Here is an 18,714-nt window from a genome sequence, read left to right as displayed (position 1 = left end):
AATGGCAAACAAAGGGCGGCCACTCGTCATATATATTATGCAACCTTAGAAAATAATAATAATAATAATAATAATAATAATAATAATAATAATAATAATAATAATAATAATAATAATAATAATAATAATAATAACAATATTATTATTATTATTATTATTATTATTATTATTATTATTATTATTATTATTATTATTATTATTAATTAATAATAATAATAATAATAATAATAATAATAATAATAATAATAATAATAAATAATGTATTATATATCCTGTGATTGGGAGATGTGGAAAGGAAATGTGATAAATGATCACAGGTTCACCCCAGGAATAGATCAATCAAAGTATAAGAAGAGCAGTTTTGTGTGGCTTGTAAATCAAACACATTAAGCAATATCAACCATCTCATTTATTTGTATTTATTTCATTTCGCTAACGTTGATTATGTTTCGTTTATTCTCCAGATGTTCCCAACACCGCCGATCCGGTGATATCCAGTCAGGATCAAGGTGAGACACTTATTTATAGTTTTTTTTGTTTTTTAAAAAAAATCAATTATGGTCTTGTTTAGTTTGTGCGGCTTTGATGTGGCCATTGTGGTATGACACTCGCTTCGGATCGGAAGGTTTTAGGTTCGAACCTCGTTTGGTGCATCGTTGAGTCCTTGGAAAAGGCTCTTTACTCACATTCTCTCACCGTACTTAGGTGTAAAATGAGTCCCTGGTCGTTAACAGCGTTAAGAGAGAATTCATCGTAACAACACCATTACCATATTATCTCATTCGTCTGTAGCGTTTCATTCATCCTGTTTTGTTGATAAAGGTTAAACCCGAAACGTCCAGTTCATCTGGGGTTTTTTGTATATTAACTCGAAGCTTACATTCAATTTCTCACTGTTCATCATGATGATAATATCATTATATAATAATAATAATAATAATAATAATAATAATAATAATAATAATAATAATAATAATAATAATAATAATAATAATAATAATAATAATAATAATAATAATAATAATAATAATAATAATAATAATAATAATAATAATAATAATAATAATAACAATGACAATAACAATAATAATAATAATAATAATAATAATAATAATAATATAATAATAATGATGATGATGATGATGATGATGATGATGATGATGATGATGATATGACTTATAATAATAATAATAATAATAATAATAATAATAATAATAATAATAATAATAATAATAATAATATAATAATAATAATAATAATAATAATAATAATAATAATAATAATAATAATAATAATAATAATAATAATAATAATCTAGCAATAATTTGTCATATGACCTAGTTGGATAGAACGATCCAGGAGATGATAGAGCGTTGTTCTGTTGAAGGAAAGGGATGCTAGAGTGCTTTGATCTACACACGAAGATGATGATAAAGTTCCCACCTTTTATCAGATATAATATACAGTATACAGGGCACAGCGGCGTACAGTACAGTCACTACCAGTAATCCATTATTATCCGTCACAGCACGCACAATACAATACGCCCCGTCATAATTATTGTTTGGGATGGTGAGATGTAGATTTTTTATTTCGGATAGCTCAGTTGCTAGTAAGATTGCTCGCCGATCCCTCCCCCTCCCCTCTCTCTCTCTTTCTCTCTCTCTCTCTTTCTCTCTCTCTCTCTCTCTCTCTATCTTTCTCTTTCTCTCTGTCTCTCTCTTTCTCTCTCTCTCTCTCTCTCTCTCTCCCTCTCTCTCTTTCTTTCTTTCTCCCCTTCTCTCTCTCTCTCTCTCTCTCTCTCTCTCTCTCTCTCTCTTCTCTCTATCTCTCTCCCTCTCTTTCTCAGCCAGGCGGAGGGTGTCGTATCAATTGAATCCCGAATTTTGCTGTCTGACAACGTGATATTTTTATTCGCTGTTTTTATCTTATAGAATACAACAAACAGTCTTGCATTATAAACAAAACGTCAAAACCAATGATACATTCCACGGGAAGTTAGATTGATGTGATAACATAAATTTATGTTATTTCTTTTTCTTTTTTCCCCCAACGAAGATAAGGGCACAGTAGGGACGTCTTTGGTGACTTGGTTCAGCCTTCAGATCTTTATGAAAGATTCACATATTTATAAATAAATAAATAAATAAATAAAAATAAATTAAATTCCCTTTATTCATCCCATAGGGAAAATTTGTCTCTAGGGTCTATTCCAAGGGATTACTGGAATAATAGCCCAGGAGTCAGCCGCTGTGCAGCGCCGCAAATTGAGCTAAAGCGAGGTGATTTGCTCAAGGACACACAGCGCAGCGGCGGGTGATCGAACTCGACTCAAGCCAACAAACCCTGTCCACTACAACCATGTTGTTAAGTCCAAAAATTAATGGCCAAATTAAATATGACCGAGAAATCGATAAAATCACGTCTATTTATTTATTGTCCTCACCACAGTCCCGATTATCTTCGATGTACAGAGTTGCCATTTCATGACAAGACAAGAACAAGAAGAAGACCCATTTTAATTTGCGTTCGTCTATCCAGACTTGCCAACTATTTCGAAAAATTCGTAGAATTACGAAATTTTAGCTCCAATTTCAGAAACTCCTGAGGTCTCCAAGTCATTAAATTCTTTTGAAAGTGAAATTTGATGCCAGACTAACATAATTTTAAGGATTTTTAAGTGTTATTTAATCCTTACGAGGAGAAATTGTTTATTTTAAAATTTAACGATAGTGACTGCAATTTTTATCTCCCAAGAATTACGATTTTTTTTTTTTTAGATTTTCGAGTAGGCAGGTCTATCAGATCTTCTTGTAGGTGCAACTAGATTTTAAACGGTCTCGTATTGTAAACAAAACGTCAAAATAAAGCAGTGATTCATTCATTCACGCTGCGCCGGGCTTCACTACGTGGCGATCAAGACTATCCCCTCTCCGAGCAATGATATAATATTCCACAAAAACGTCAGATTGATGTGATATATAAATTTGTGCTGTATTTTCCACGAAGATAATAAGCGCATAGGAGGGGGGTCTTTTGTGTTTTCTGATATAGCCGTCAGATGTGTATAAGACGATTCAGACATTTAAGGGCGTATCTCTTACCCATTGTCACATGGGTCTGTCGTACAAGAAATCTATAAGATATATAGTTACCTCCCTTGGTATACACATGGATGTCAGAGTGTGTATTAATGTACATATGAACACATATTATTATCTTGTATTTCCCCTATGTTATCTTGTCTAAATCTAACTCAAAATATATCTCTATTTATCTGATCAAAAATAATTGATTTACGAAATTCACTCCGTCTGTGTTGAGTTGTTTGCAATTTTTCCCCTTCCCAGTTCTAGATTTAGCCCCACCCCAACCCTCTTTCGTTTCGTACAATTAGTTTTGCACATTATTTTAATAGTATCTTCATGAATTCTGAAAGTTTTTGAGTTTTTTTAGGGATTTTTTTTCCATTTGTGGGGCGGGGGGGGGGGGGGGGGGGGGAGGACCCCGATCACACACGCACGCACACATACACACACACACACACACACACACACACACACTCATTCCTTCTGTCTCACTCACTCTCTTTTTATATATCTATCTACCTTTCCGATTACCTACCAATCTATCCATCTTTCAATCGTGGCCTACAATAGGGAATATTTTCAAACATTTCAAACAACACACTCAACTCATTTTTTTCTTCTTATTCAAAACAGCAACAAAGAAAGCAGAGAAAGAAAATGACGTCACACTGTACATTGGAGTATGCGTGTCTGTGGCTGTCGTCATCATCGTTATCATCATCGTCGCTATCGTCTGTAAACGACAAAACAGACGTCGAAGTGCATTCAGAGATCTTGGTGGACCAGGTAAGCATCTTTGTATTTATTTTATTTTTTTCACTTGAGGGCTGTTTGCCATTGGCGACAATGCATTATTATCTAGAACAATTTCTTTCCCAGGGACACAACGCTATAATACGACAGCATATTTGACCAATCAATGACTGCATACAATGCATTATACACACCAAATTCCTTTCCCAAGAACTCAATGGAAAATAAATGAGTCATCATCGTTTACCAAATATGTTGCATTATCTACGGCAGTTTCCTTTCCCAGGGACACAGCGATATAAAACATACGTAACCACCTTGCTAATCGATTACAACAATGCATTATCTGCTAATGCAGTTTCTTTCCCATGGATAAAACGACACCTGTTTGCTTTCGTGACCCCATGGCCCGGTCATGTCACGAATCAAGTTTGTTATTTTTCACGATTATCCCCCCTTTCATCACGCGAGACAACCAATGAAAAAAAAAACCCTTGTTGTCCCGCATCCATCGTAGAATCTTTTCATCTCTTTATTGTTTTCATACCCCCCACCCCCTCCACCACCACCTCTCCCAATGATAATGTGTTGATATCATGAGTTCTTCAGTTCGGATTTAGCTTGAGAAAAAATAGTCATTAGGACACGGAGCCGGCGTTTATCCCAGCTTTTATTGCGTTAAATGGACGATAGTTGCAAAGGACTTTCCACCTTATGTAACAGACCCAGCTACCCACTCACTGTTTAATGGACAGGGGGAGAAGAAGAGGAGGAGGAGGAGGAAAAAACACTTATTATTCGAGCTAGAAACTTATGGTATTTTTTGCTTTCTTTTTTTTGCAAGAAATTCAATTTCCCCCTTTTGAATTCGAATCCTATACAAATTCTATGCAATTCTTGGACCACCAAGATTGATATCCGACCCCCCCCCCCCCCACCCCGTCTTCCTTTCCTCTCCTTGTCTTTGGAATTAGCCTTGAAATTCCTTCTTTAAGAATAATTATAATAACTCGGCCATTTCCAAAATTAATACCAACCCGATTGGAGTCCCAGTCACATGCGTCTCATAATGCTATGCAAATTATTTCCTTTGTATTGCACCCTATTCCCCATACACCGACAAAACACATTAGGTTCATTTTGACCAGAAAAAAACTTTTACTCTATATTATTGGACCAAGTGTTTCTGTATAACATGCCTTTTATATAATATAATACAATATAATATAATACAATATGACATAATATAATATATATCATATCTATCGATTAAAATGGTGTCTATTCATCCTGTCAAACAATCTAAAACAAACCCCGGACTTCATCTGATGTTTGAAAATGTGTGACAAGTGGGGGATTGGTTAGGTCTCCCTATACAACATTATGCGACCCATCGCCTCAATCTGGTTTTGTTTCGGGATGAACCAGAGGCTGATACTAAAGTCAACTTAACGTGAAAAATATAAAATCTTTGGTTTTTCTCACTTTTGAATGAAAACTATTTCATCTTTCTTTATAAAACATACGTATAAATTCTACCCAAGTCTGATAATATTCGCAACACATTTCACAAATATTGAACTAAAATAGCATTAGATAATCCTATCAATTTTGAACATGTAAAAGTCAAAATGAGCTGACACGCGTGTTGCCTAGACAAATCGAATGGACTCAAAGACATCTTCATAATTTGACATCCGGAACCGATGCCATGAGAGGTAAAAATGTAAATTGTGAGCTTCTTAATCATTCTGATAAATTACCGTGATGGGGATTGAATTTCATATAATGAAGTTAAAGTTTTCTGGCCAAAATTAAATTTAAAAAAAAGTATTTTGTCAAATTATGACAACATTTCTTCAATGGAAATGGCCCAAGGTGGCAATTCCACACCGCCGCAGGACGACATGTGCTCGCATTCGCGTACCAGCATTAGTTCCACCGGAGTGGTCTTGCTAGCCGTACACCGTTACGAATAGACAATTATGCAAATGTCTAAGGTCGCACGTCATGACCCCTGTGTTTGTTCACCCTCGTCCCAAAGTCGTGACGGTGACTTGATTGCAGGCTTTTTGCCTTTGACTTCATGACGAAATATATTAGGTTGACATAACATAAAACAGACAAGAACAGAAAGAAAAAGCTAAAGAAAAAAAAAAACAAACTGTATATTGTCTGTATGCATGACAATGATTGAAATACTTCAAAATAACCACATTTCATTTTGCAGAAGAATAATAAGTATAGATATCACAAGAATAATATGCTCTAAAAACCTAGTCGTACAACCAAGGCCCTAGTCGTACAACCAAGGCATCATTTAAAGTCCATATCAAGATTTGCATTTAAAAATAGAATAATTCATGAATACATTCATAAAAAAGACTTCGAACTAGCTGAATTTAAAACACCTTTAGTTGACGACTTCACAAATAAACAATACAAGGCCTCCTTCATATCGTCCCAAATTTCATAATGACACTAATTATTATCTACTATAGATTCTTTGATTTACCTACTAATTGCTTGTTGGGTTTCTAAATCTAAGCTCTGTCTAGTTTTATATTTGACAGTTTTGGGTGAGAGTTATTTTACTATCAATCCATACAATCTGTCTTTACATAACTCTTTCCATATATGTGTCTATCTATCTATCTATCTATCTATCTATCTATCTATCTATCTATCTGTCTATCTATCTATCTATCTATCTATCTATCTATCTATCTATCTATCTATCTTATCTATCTATCTATCTATCTATCTATCTATCTATCTATCTATCTATCTATGTATCCATCTATCTATCTATCTATATATCTATCACAATTGATCTATTTCTTATCCTCTACCACTCTCCACTCGTCCATCTACCTGTTCTACATCCTATGTGTGTGTGTGTGTGTGTGTGTGTGTGTGTGTGTGTGTTTGTGTGTGTAAAGCTACGTCACAATCTTCAATAATTTTTTATTCCAAAAATTCACACAGTCAGTCCGCTTATCAATCAACACGCTTTGTGTTTACAAAAATAGGAATCTGATTATTTTAGATCCAGGGGGTATTCGAGTCTTGAATACAGAGCGCCCTGCATTGAATGTTTCTTTCAAGAGTTTAGTCATCTTTAGACTGTTTTTAACCGTTATCGGGGTAGAATTAATCACTTGTTTGTTGGTCAAACCACTACATTCTATATAAACTCTAGCTTGCTCCATTGGCCCAATGGCTCTGAACGAATACTTTATTTTTTACTTTGAAAAAGAGCAATGTTAATAAACACTTTGGTGGAGTTTCAGTCATTTTAACCATTTTGGTATTTACACAAAAACTTTTGTTTGGTATATATTTGAAGGCTGGTTTTCCAAAAACTCGTTAAAAGTCGATTTTTCTACTTTTTAAAAAATTTCCATCCAAGAGATAAATTGAAATGTAACCTTTATTTTAAGCATCAACTGGGACAAGAATTTCCCTAAATGTGTTTCAATTTGAAGTTTGAATATGACAAAATAATACACCGAGATATTTTAGGGGAAATAATCCTTAATATCTCAAAATGGGAGGGAAAAAAACGGAGTTAGGGAGTTTTGGAAAACCACTCTTCAATTATTTAACCCGTGGGAAAAGCATTTCTAACAATGACATATTATACTGATGACGAACATACATAGATATCTGAAATAAAAGAACAGTGCGGATACGGATTAAAACAGATACTCGTATAAGTATAGTCCCGTCCCGTCCCGAGTCCATGCGTAGCCATTGTAAACTTATAGCCTGACACTGACCAAAATATGACGTCCAAAGACAAGTCTTTGGTCATAAAAGAAAACAAATCGTGAGTTATATGCAATAGTTCAAGCAATGGAATCACTTGTTTCCTTGAGCTTTACTCACAACAAATCACTAGACGCTTCACAAACCTGAAAAATGACGTCAACTATAAGTCCTCGAGGGTTCTAGTGTCAGGCTATATAAGTTAACGATGGCCCATGCCCATGTTTGAATACGATAGCTGTGCAAAATGGGGGAATTGTTGAAAAAAAAAAGAAAAAAGGGAGGTTGAATGATGACCTGTCATCGAAATATTCCTGTCGTCCCTCGTCAAACAAAGGTCCTGGTGACAAGATAAAGGCCCTGGTCATACATATCATACGAAAGGCTGGATGGATACCTGTGGAGAATTCATTGTAGATCGGACACGAGTTCATTATAAATATTTATTATAATCGTCACTGTTAACTAACTATAATACTGTTTGAATGGGGGTGGGGGTGGGGGAGGTGAGGTGGTGGAAGTGGGGGGAGGGGGGGGGGGATGTACCCTCTATATTCTTGACGTGTATTCAATTTAAATAGTAATTGTAATGTCAACGGTTTAAAGATGTCATTCAACGCGTGGTTTTATTATATTATACTGTACTATATCTACTATACTACTACTATACTTACTACTACTGACTTACTTACTTATATACTACTACTACTACTACTACTACTACTACTACTACTATACTACTACTACTACTACTACTACTACTACTACTACTACTACTACTACTACTACTACTACTACTACTACTACTACTACTACTACTACTACTATATACTACTATACTACTACTACTACTACTACTGTACTACTATACTACTACTACTACTACTACTACTACTACTACTACTACTACTACTACTACTACTACTACTACTACTACTACTACTACTACTACTACTACTACTACTACTACTACTACTTACTACTACTACTACTACTACTACTACTACTACTACTACTACTACTACTACTACTACTACTACTACTACTACTACTACTACTACTCTACTACTACTACTACTATACTATTACTACTACTACTACTACTACTATCTACTACATACTACTACTACATACTACTACTACTACTACTACTACTACTAACTACTACTACTACTACTACTACTAACTATACTACTACTACTACTACTACTACTACTACTACTACTACTACTACTGCTGCTACTACTACTACTACTACTACTACTACTACTACTACTACTACTACTACTACTACTACTACTACTACTACTACTACTGCTTCTACTTCCAACATTAAAAAGAAAACCGAAGTAAAAAGAAAACAACAACAAAAAATCAAACAGACAAACACAAAAATAAATCAACGAAAGAAAAGAAAACAAGCAGAAAACACTAGCAAACAATTTGTTTTTTCCAATCCATGGAAATTGTAATTAGACCAAACTGATTGCTGACACAACATTAATTGCATTATTCCCTAAACGTGCAGTCCCTAATTTCAAATTTCCAATTCGCCATTATTTGCCATTCTTCGCCATTCTGTCCTTTGATTCACCCACTTGTTGTTTGTCGTCCATCTTCTTTCTGTATGATCATGATTTAAATCAGAATACAAATTATTCTTGAAAAAAAAAAGTATTTTTTTTTTTTTTTGTCTTTCATTTTTCAACTCTTTTTCATGATTTGATTAGATTGAGAAAACGTTTTTTAAAAAAATGCACACTCAAAGAAAAAAAAAAACAGCAACAAAAGAAATAAAGAATAACGAAAATAGAACAAAGAAAAACAAAACAAAAATCCCAAAACAAACGAAGCCGGAGGCTAAAATTGGATTAAAAAGACAAGGAAAAGCCAGCAATGTATTTCGCAATTTTAATAATAAAATAATAATAATAATAATAATAATAATAATAATAATAATAATAATAATAATAATAATAATAATAATAATAATAATAATAATAATAATAATAATAAATAATAATAATAATAATAATAATAATAATAATAATAATAATATAATAATAATAATAATAATTAATAACAACAACTGACGAACTGAAAAAGTAAACTCAAAAACTAAACACATTCTAAAGATTTCAGACCCCCCCCCCCCTTCTCCCTCCCCATTAACATTCCCATTAACATTTTTTTTAAAGTCCTCCTGCAATGATCTACATCTATAAAATGACTCCATCTTGTCCAAAACTCTCAAATCTGGAACTTCTAGGAAGTCCTTAAAAATGTCCACGGACGAGATGAGGGTCATTTCAATCGATTGATAGTTGAAGGACGAGTTTTCTGGGCAATTTTTAAAAAAAATGTAAGTTTTAAAAAAAAATGTATTTCTTTTTAATGTTGTTTTGTTTAGGGCAAGCAAAGTACTAATGCTGATGTTGATTTGATTCTTTGTTTTCCTTTCAGATGCAACACAGTCGCTAACTGAGGATGAGAAGAAACAAAATAAGAATGGAGGTAAGATTGTTTTTTTTTTTAAAAATAAATGTCCTTGACATTTTCATACTTCTTTCTTCCTTTCTTTTCTATCTATCTATCTATCTATCTATCTATCTATCTATCTATCTATCTATCTATCTATCTATCTATCTATCTATCTATCTATCTATCTATCTATCTATCTATCTATCTATCTATCTATCTCCATCCCCCCCCCCCCTTCCACCCTCCTCTGTTTTCTCTCCCATCATATTATTATTATCATCAACGACTTACAAAAATAAAAGCTGGATTAGAACAAGATCAAGATGGATTGGATTTAAAAGACCAGGAGGAAAAACGTGGCCGAAAACGAGGCTCCAGTTTCCCCAAGCCTGAACAATAAAACATAAAATATTATATACCTTTTATTTTCTTTCTTTCTTTCTTTCTTTCTCTGTCTGTCAGTCTTTCTATTCTTTCTTCAAGTAATCCTCAAGAGAACGGTAAAGATAAACTAATAATTATGAAGATGGATAGGAAATGTGATATCAGTTGGAAGTTTAAGCTAGAAGTAGAGGTCGTTAACCCTTTACAGGCAGGATCCAATTCAATTTTTTAATAAAAAGTTTTAACACTTGCAGTGTGTCGTTTTCGCGGAGAAATCAGTTACTGCGATGTGTCTAATTCTTCATCGATGAGAAAATTGCTTTACAGTAATTGTTGTCATGGTGGAACCGTTAAAGTCTGTATATGGTTATACACGTATACCAATTATGAAAATGTATGAATTTGAGGAAATTTAGCCTGGCAGTAAAAGAGGTAATCACTTGAAATTATGAATTTTAGCAATTTTAGCCTTGCAGTAAAAGAGGTAATCACTTGAAATGTATGAATTTGAGGAAACTTAGCCTTGCAGTACAAGAGGTAATCACTTGAATGTATTGCATGATACGGATTAGAATTTGGAAAAACTTTAAGAATTGTATTTCTTTTCAAACTGATGAATCTTATATAGATTTGCAAGAAGATGTTTTGAGTGGAAAAAGATTATGATATCATGGATAAAAGTAGTTTGTTTAATGAACGCAAAGTCGCCCACCACTCGTCCATTCTCAATCTCAATTGTATGATATAATATTATGATAAAGTTGACTTTATTTCTGGAAAATGTTTGAAATTTTTTTTTTTAATTTTGCGCAGAAATTTAACGACGTCATGAAATAAATAACGATATGAAATTGAATGTAATCTTCAATTTAAGATACGAAAACAGATAAAACGGACGTTTTGGGTTTCCCCTTTATCAGCAAAACAAGATGAAACACTACAGACGGATGAGATGATGTCAATTCTTTAATAATTATCTCATTCGGCTGTAGTGTTTCATCCATCCTTGTTTTGTTCATAAAGGGGAAACCCGAAACTTCATTTGATCTGTTTTCGTATATTAAGTTAACGCTTACAATCAATTTCACATTGTTATTTATTTCCTCAAGTTTCGAGCAGGAACGTTTCCGTACATTGACATCAAGATAGCGTATTTTGTACAGAGGTACCTACACGCCATTTGGTGTGTAATGAAGGGGAAAATCCATTAAAGTAAAGAATACTACAGTTCTTGTACAGACAGTTTAACGTTTGTATGTTGGGAAATAACAACAATGTTATTTTCATCGAACTTGATTATAAATTAGATTGCAATGAGAATATGAGTCAGATTTTTAAGGAGGATTAAATAAGAATGAGACGACGCGCCCTTATTTGCAGGTCTGACAAGCCAATTCCTTCTGGGCTCATTGTTGTTAAGGAAATCTTTAAAAAAAAGAAGAAAAAAAAAAAAAGCAAAATATTGTCCATTATAACAATGGTAAACTAGGCCCATAAGTGGGTTCGGGTGTCAATCCTGAATATATGCGCACGTTGGAATGAGAGGATCAATCTGTACTATGGAAGACAGAGGGGCAATGGCGTCGTTAGCAACCATTGACGACCATAACTGCTTTGGAGAGAAATGGGGATGCGGGACAGGGTTTTAAAGAAGGATGGGCGATGGATGGAGAACTCAATTCTGTACAAACGAAGACAGAGGGAGAATGACGTCGTTACCAACCTGGCGTCCATGTTTTAAGAATGAAGGCAGTCGGAGAGAAAATTGAATTGACTCCAATACAAGTTATGTTGTCGATATTAATTTTTAAAGTCTTTTGATAATAGATAGCTATTTTAAGTGATTAAAAAAAATAATCAAATCTATGAACCTCAGATTTTAGTGCTTTTTGTCATAATTTAACACAGAGTAACTGATGAAAGCTAGACCAATTCTTTAGTTATTTGAAGTTTTTGATAACTGTTTTACTTAATTCTTCGAATGCAGGAAAGGGAATGGGGGGGGGGGGGGGCAGCCTCATATTTACAAATAGATAAACACATGATTTCACGAAACCAAAACTGTTTTGTTATTTCGTGTGAATGATACATGAATTGGGAATAAAAATAGCCTTGAAGATATTGATGATAATGATTGAAAGAATCGTGCACGTCCATCTGACACATTGAGCTGATAACGCCAATCAAAGAACTATCGATGTCCTCTCAATTTTGATTAATTAATTATTTTCAAGTCGGACTTGGGGGATAATGTTACAAGATAGCACCCCAAATAACACGAAAAAAGGAAACGGAAATGCTCGAAAAAGGGGAAACAACCAGTCGATTCGATACGATTCGGACGGGAATACGAAGGGCTGACGAGAATTAACGAGAATGGCATGGGAGAGAATTCAATCAAATACTGATATTCCAACACATTGTTATCGCCCTTTGCTATACAATCTTTTCTTAAAGACTTGGTCAGATACTCGAATTGAATAACGAGAAGAAAGAAGGGGGAAAAAATGGTGGAATTTTGTTTTGAAAAAAAAAAAAAGAAAAATGGAAAAGGGGTTGAAAGACCATGTTTTCTCATATCTGTACGCTGTGTAGACATAGAAAGAGATAGAATGTGGGTTGGGGGGGGGGAGAGCACGATAGATAGATAGAGAGAGAGAGAGAGAGAGGGGGGGGGGGTGATCGAGAAAGAGAAATGGAGAGAGAAAGGGGGCGGGAGGGGGGGGGGAGAGAGAAGGAAGGAGAGGTTGTGGGAATTGAAAGATGGATATATAGATAATATTGTTTAGAATGAGAGAGTAAGTGAAAGAGTGAGAGATAGATAGATATATAGATAGATAGATAGATAGATAGATAGAGAGAGAGAGAGAGAGAGAGAGAGAGAGAGAGAGAGAGAGAGAGAACCCGCCCGAACAACTGCTTCGAATACTCCTCTCCCCCACACCCTTTATCACCGTCACCACTTTTGACACCCCACCCATGACACTCTCTATTTGGGAGCTACCCCCCCCCTCCCCCCCACCCCTCCCCCCAATCCCAAACTCAATCGCTTACAATCACACAACCATTCCATCTCTGTCACGCTCCATTCCCAAAACAATGTCCAGATGGGATGACCATTAGACGGGACCTCACGTGACCTCTGACCCTCCGAAGCCTTATCTCACCACCATTGCTTCTTTCTCACTGACCGCTGTGACAGTAGCTTGATCAAAATCGGATCCATCGCCATCGGAGACAACAACTGGAAATAATAACTGGACAACAAATATAAAGGAAAAGAAAAATACCAGTTACTTACCAATAACAAAGAGCTGGATTTTTTTCTTTTTCTGAGGCCGTGACTACAACATGTATTGGAGGCCAGTATTGGCCAGTATACTAGGCCCATAAGCGGGTTTGGATGTCAGATCAGCATCTATACGTTGACATAAGTGCCTTCTCCACTCACTTTTCTGAAGTAAATGATTTTTTTTCCAATTTAGACCCGCTTTTGTTTTGATCACCGGAGGGACAGTAACTCTAAAATCGAATATTACCAAAGTGGCCTCCAATTGTTGAAGAAAATAAGTGAGAAGTTATCATCGAACTGGCGGTCTACAACCAATAACAAATAGCTGGGTGACGTCATCTTCGTTCAGTCTGTAGAACAGGAAATCCTCCATAGAAGATGTTTTTTTCTGAAGCCGTGACTACAAAATATATTGGAGGCCATTATTTGGAGGAAAACAATGGTAGTAAAAGGATTGATATATCAGTGGGTCCAAGTGACACAATTCAATAAATACCCTTCATAAAATACAACCTTAAACAACACACCAAAACCAACAAAGAGAAGATGTGTAAACACACTCGGCCGTCTCGGGATAGGCCGGAAGGCAGCATAAATCAGGGACGTGTACACAAGGAAAGAACAAGATTTGTTACCCTGGAGATTATAATAATGTCATGGAAAGTTCTGGAGAGATGTTTGTGTAAGACGTCATCGAAATAATGAATTGTGTTTGATGGGGATGGGGGGGGGGAGGGGGTTGAGAGGCTAGGAAGGGTTTAGGGGAAGGAGAATGAGAGAGAGAGAGAGAGAGAGAGAGAGAGAGAGAGAGAGAGATATGAGAGATGAGAGAGATGGGAAGAGAAAAAGAAGGAGAGAGGAGAGTGAGATGGGAAGTGAAAAAAAGAGACAGTGAGTGGGGAATCGAGATAGATAGATAGATAGATAGAGAGAGAGAGAGAGAGACAGAGAGAGAGAGAGAGAGAGAGGGGGGGGGGGAGAAGGAGAGAAATGAAATTAGTTTAAATTCACGCGATATTTCCAAAACAGTACCTTTAAACTGGATTAAATGGCATGTCAGGGTTAATACAATTGAACAAAAACACAAAAACAAATTTTAAAAAAAACAAACAAACAAAAAAAACATCATGAACAGAAGAATCAATTCAAGAGTCTGCAACAAAATAATCTGGAAGGAGAATATTTATTAAGATCAGTATGTGACGAGTACGTTTGTGCAGTCATGTATTCATTCATTCATTCATCAACTCATCAATCAGTAATGTCAGAAAAAAAATAATTCAAGAAAATCACAACACTTTCGAACACATACAACAATTTCTAGAATTAGTTTGTTCTATTTTTATTTTTTTTTACAAGAACCAAAAGACTGAGAACGCTTTGGTAATCGAATAAACTCATCATTTGTTTTAAAATGGGGCGACAGATCACTCAGTTGTTAGAGCACACGCAAAGAGGCCGAGATTGATTCCAGGTGCCGTCGAGTGAATGAATGGGTAGCTGAGTCTGTTAGATTTGGTGGAAAGTACTTTGCGATAGACCTGCGTCCCCTCCAAAATATAGCAAGCAATTGCTGTTGTCCGTTTCACGCTATAGAAACAGGTATAAACTCGGGCTCTATGGGCCCAATGGCTTTGAAGGACTACATACTTGTTTTATAACAGTTCATTGCGATGTTGTCTTTGCTTTTTTAAAAAAAATAATAATAAAACAGTGAAAGGCTGAACCAGGAACGATTGAAAAAAAAAAAGAAAGAAAGAAAGAAAGAAGAAGAAGAAGAAGAAGAAAAAGAAGAAGAAGAAGAAGAAGAAGAAGAAGAAGAAGAAGAAGAAGAAGAAGAAGAAGAAGAAGAAGAAGAAGAAGAAGAAGAAGAAGAAGAAGAAGAAGAAGAAGAAGAAGAAGAGAAAGAATGATAAAAATCTGTGAACAAAATCAATTTATCCCGATTAATGAAATTAAAAGAAAAAGAAGGAAAGAAATAAAGAAAGCAAAAAGAGTAGCTAGTGAGACAACACTGACATGTGGGGGCCACATAAGAGTACCCTAGTTCCCTCCCCTTGGGAATTTGTCATCGGAAGATGGCGACACCTTGGACGTTTTTAGTGTCGCGCCATTTCCCAAGGAGGAGAGATTGGAATCGCTGGGTGAGAAGAATGATGGTGTTGATTTTGGTGTCGCTTCTGTCGTTGCCAAAAAAAAATCGACATCGACAGCTCAAATTGGCACTATTTATGGGGCATCAAAGAGCAGTTGAAGGCTGATTTTCTTAAAGCTCGTTCAGTCGATTCTTCTACTTTTTGAGATTTTTCTTTCATGAGATAAATTGAAACGTAGGCCTTTGATTTAGGCATCATTTGGCACACAAAAAATTGTCATGATTTGTGTGAATTTGCAAGTTTAATTATGATAAAATAATAGACCGAATGAAGAAATGCTAGGGGAAATAGGCCAAATGATGCTTAAAATAAAGTTTTCGTTTAAATTTATCTCATGGAGGAAAAATCTCAAAAAGTAGCAAAATCGACTTATCGAGTTTTAAAAACCTGCCTTCATTTTAAGGAATAGTTTTCTTGCCAAAATTTAAAAAAACGTTATTTTGTTGTTTTTTTTAATTTTTTTATCAGAATACAGTAGAAATGGCCGTACATATTTTATGCTAATCTGAATCTTCACATAATGTATTATTTTATGAATTTAATACCATGAGCAGAGCGCATGGATTATTACGATAACAAGAGCTCTCGCCGTCATAAAAATGAGATGAAAGAAATAGAAGGCTGTAAAAGGCCAATGAAAATTGAAACCTTATTATTTTTAATGGGTTTTTTTAACTGGATGGAGAGAGAAAATTGGTTGAGTTTGAATTAAAAAGAAGAAAGAGAATCTTGGGGCCTTGAAATGACTGAATAACTTGAGTGAATGTAGAGACGAGGGATCAGAGGCTGCCAAAGTCGGGAAAATAGAAAGTATTTAAATTTATAATTTTGGCCAGAAAACTCGTCCTTCAATTATTGAGCAATTAAAATGGCCATCATCTTGTCAAAAACTAACAAACCTGGGATTTCCTTGAAGACTTTGCGAGGTCCCAGGTTTGAGAGTTTTTGACAAGATGAGAGTCATTTTAATCGATCGATATTTGAAGATCGAGTTTTCTGGCCAAAATTTTGAATTCGTGTTTTTTCCAGAGTTGGACAACCTGGGAACAGAGGCTGAGACAAATTAATATAATGAATGTTATAATGATGATTTTATTATGATTTAAAAAGAAATATTATGTTTATTATTATTCTTGTTGATGACAGAGGCTTATGGTCGCTTGTCATTGGAGTCATTAATAATAAATAGCTATAAATGACAGAATAAATAATTATATTACAGACCAGCGCTACAGTCACGATAGAACTAACATATTTTTTTATGATAGAATAAATATAAAGAAATTGCTTCAATAAAATAACGGAATATTATAGGTATCTGAAAAACTAACATGAAATAGAATAAATGTTATAATAAAATAATGGAATATTATAGGTATCTGAAAAACTAACATGAAATAGAATAAATGTTTCATTAAAGTAACGGAATATTATAGGTATCTGAAAAACTGGCATGTAATAGAATAAATGTTATAATAAAATAATGGAATATTATAGGTATCTGAAAACTAACGTGTAGAATAAATACTACACTACAATATGATTAACAAACATTATGTTTTTGAAGAATAAATCTATGATAGAATGAATAAATTATATAATAGTAGAATAACAAAATACAGATCTCTAAAAAATAACATATTTTAGTAAATCATAAATAAAATGCAAAAAGGACCAAAAGAAACCAGAATAAAAGCACGGGTTTTAATTCTACCGTGAAAATAATTTTACTCTGATTCTTACTGTCGGGAATTTCTCTCCTTGTTCATATCATCATCATAGACATAAGTCGAAGAGCACTTATTTGCAGGTCCGATAATCCATCTCCTTATGGGCTCTTTGTTATAATGGAAATCTCAACAAAAACAAAACCAACAAACCCCCCACCCCCCCCCCCCAAAAAAAAAAAATGACGCAAAATATTGTCCATTACAACAGGCTCCTAAGTGGGGTCGATCTGCATCTGATCTATACGTTGAAATAAGTGCCTTCTCCACTCACTTTTCTGAAGTAAATTATTTTTCACCAACTTAGACCCGCTTTTGTTTTGATCACCCAAGGGACAGTAACTCCAAAATCGATTTTTACAAAAGTGGCCTCCAATTAGGAAAGCAGTCTATCCTTAATAAAATTGCCTGTTTGGGTATACACCTGGATTGTTTTTTTAAATATATATATAAGATGAAGTTTGGTGCTATCAAGTTTTCCTCCGAATAGGAAAGCAGCATTTCTTAAAGAGATCGGCTTAAAAACACAGCCGTATTTTAAGATAGAATTTTAGGACATTTCAATTCAAGGCAGATTTCAGGCCTTGACCTTCCGGGCTTGTTTCGTCGACCACCCGGATATCCGGTGATTGTTTTAAAATGGGCGATTTATGACCGGTTGTTATTATTATTCGTCGTCGTTAGAAGAAAAGATGGTGGGTCGTCCATAATTTTCTCCTTCGGTTTTCAAATGATTTGTTCTAATTTATTTTGACAGGGTAATTCCACAGGAACGATGGATGCCCGCTTAACCCGTTAGCTGGCAAACTCTAGAAAAAAATCGTATTTACGAAATTTGGCCACAAAAAACGTCATTCAAATATCTATCGATGTGAATAAACGTCATCTTGGCAAAAACCCGCAAACATGGGATACAAGGAAGACATCACGAAGTCCCAGGTTTGAGAATTTTTGCCGAGATGAGGGTCATTTAAATCGATCGAAATTCGGAGGAAGAGTTTTCTGGCCAAAATTTTAAATACGAGTTTTTCCAGAGTACATCAATTAAATGGCTAAATGAA

General features: G+C 34.7%; 1 protein-coding gene across 1 annotated transcript in view; it reads left to right on the top strand.

Annotated features, from left to right (window-relative positions):
- Positions 1 to 18,714, top strand: part of LOC144973356 (netrin receptor UNC5C-like) — a gene marked incomplete in the record, with an annotated part of 308,851 nt that overhangs the window by 273,723 nt on the left and 16,414 nt on the right. Inside the window, 3 exon segments of the mRNA XM_078915683.1 lie at positions 465 to 509; positions 3,723 to 3,875; positions 10,077 to 10,127. Coding sequence (XP_078771809.1) covers positions 465 to 509; positions 3,723 to 3,875; positions 10,077 to 10,127 — 249 coding nt within the window.

The sequence above is a fragment of the Berghia stephanieae genome, chromosome 5, assembly GCF_034508935.2.
Source record: "Berghia stephanieae isolate SIO BIC M18660-M18661 chromosome 5, UCSD_Bste_1.3, whole genome shotgun sequence".
In the NCBI taxonomy this organism is placed as follows: Eukaryota; Metazoa; Mollusca; class Gastropoda; order Nudibranchia; family Aeolidiidae; genus Berghia; species Berghia stephanieae.
Note: the sequence above shows the minus strand (reverse complement) of the source record. Positions and strands in the feature narration are given on the sequence as shown.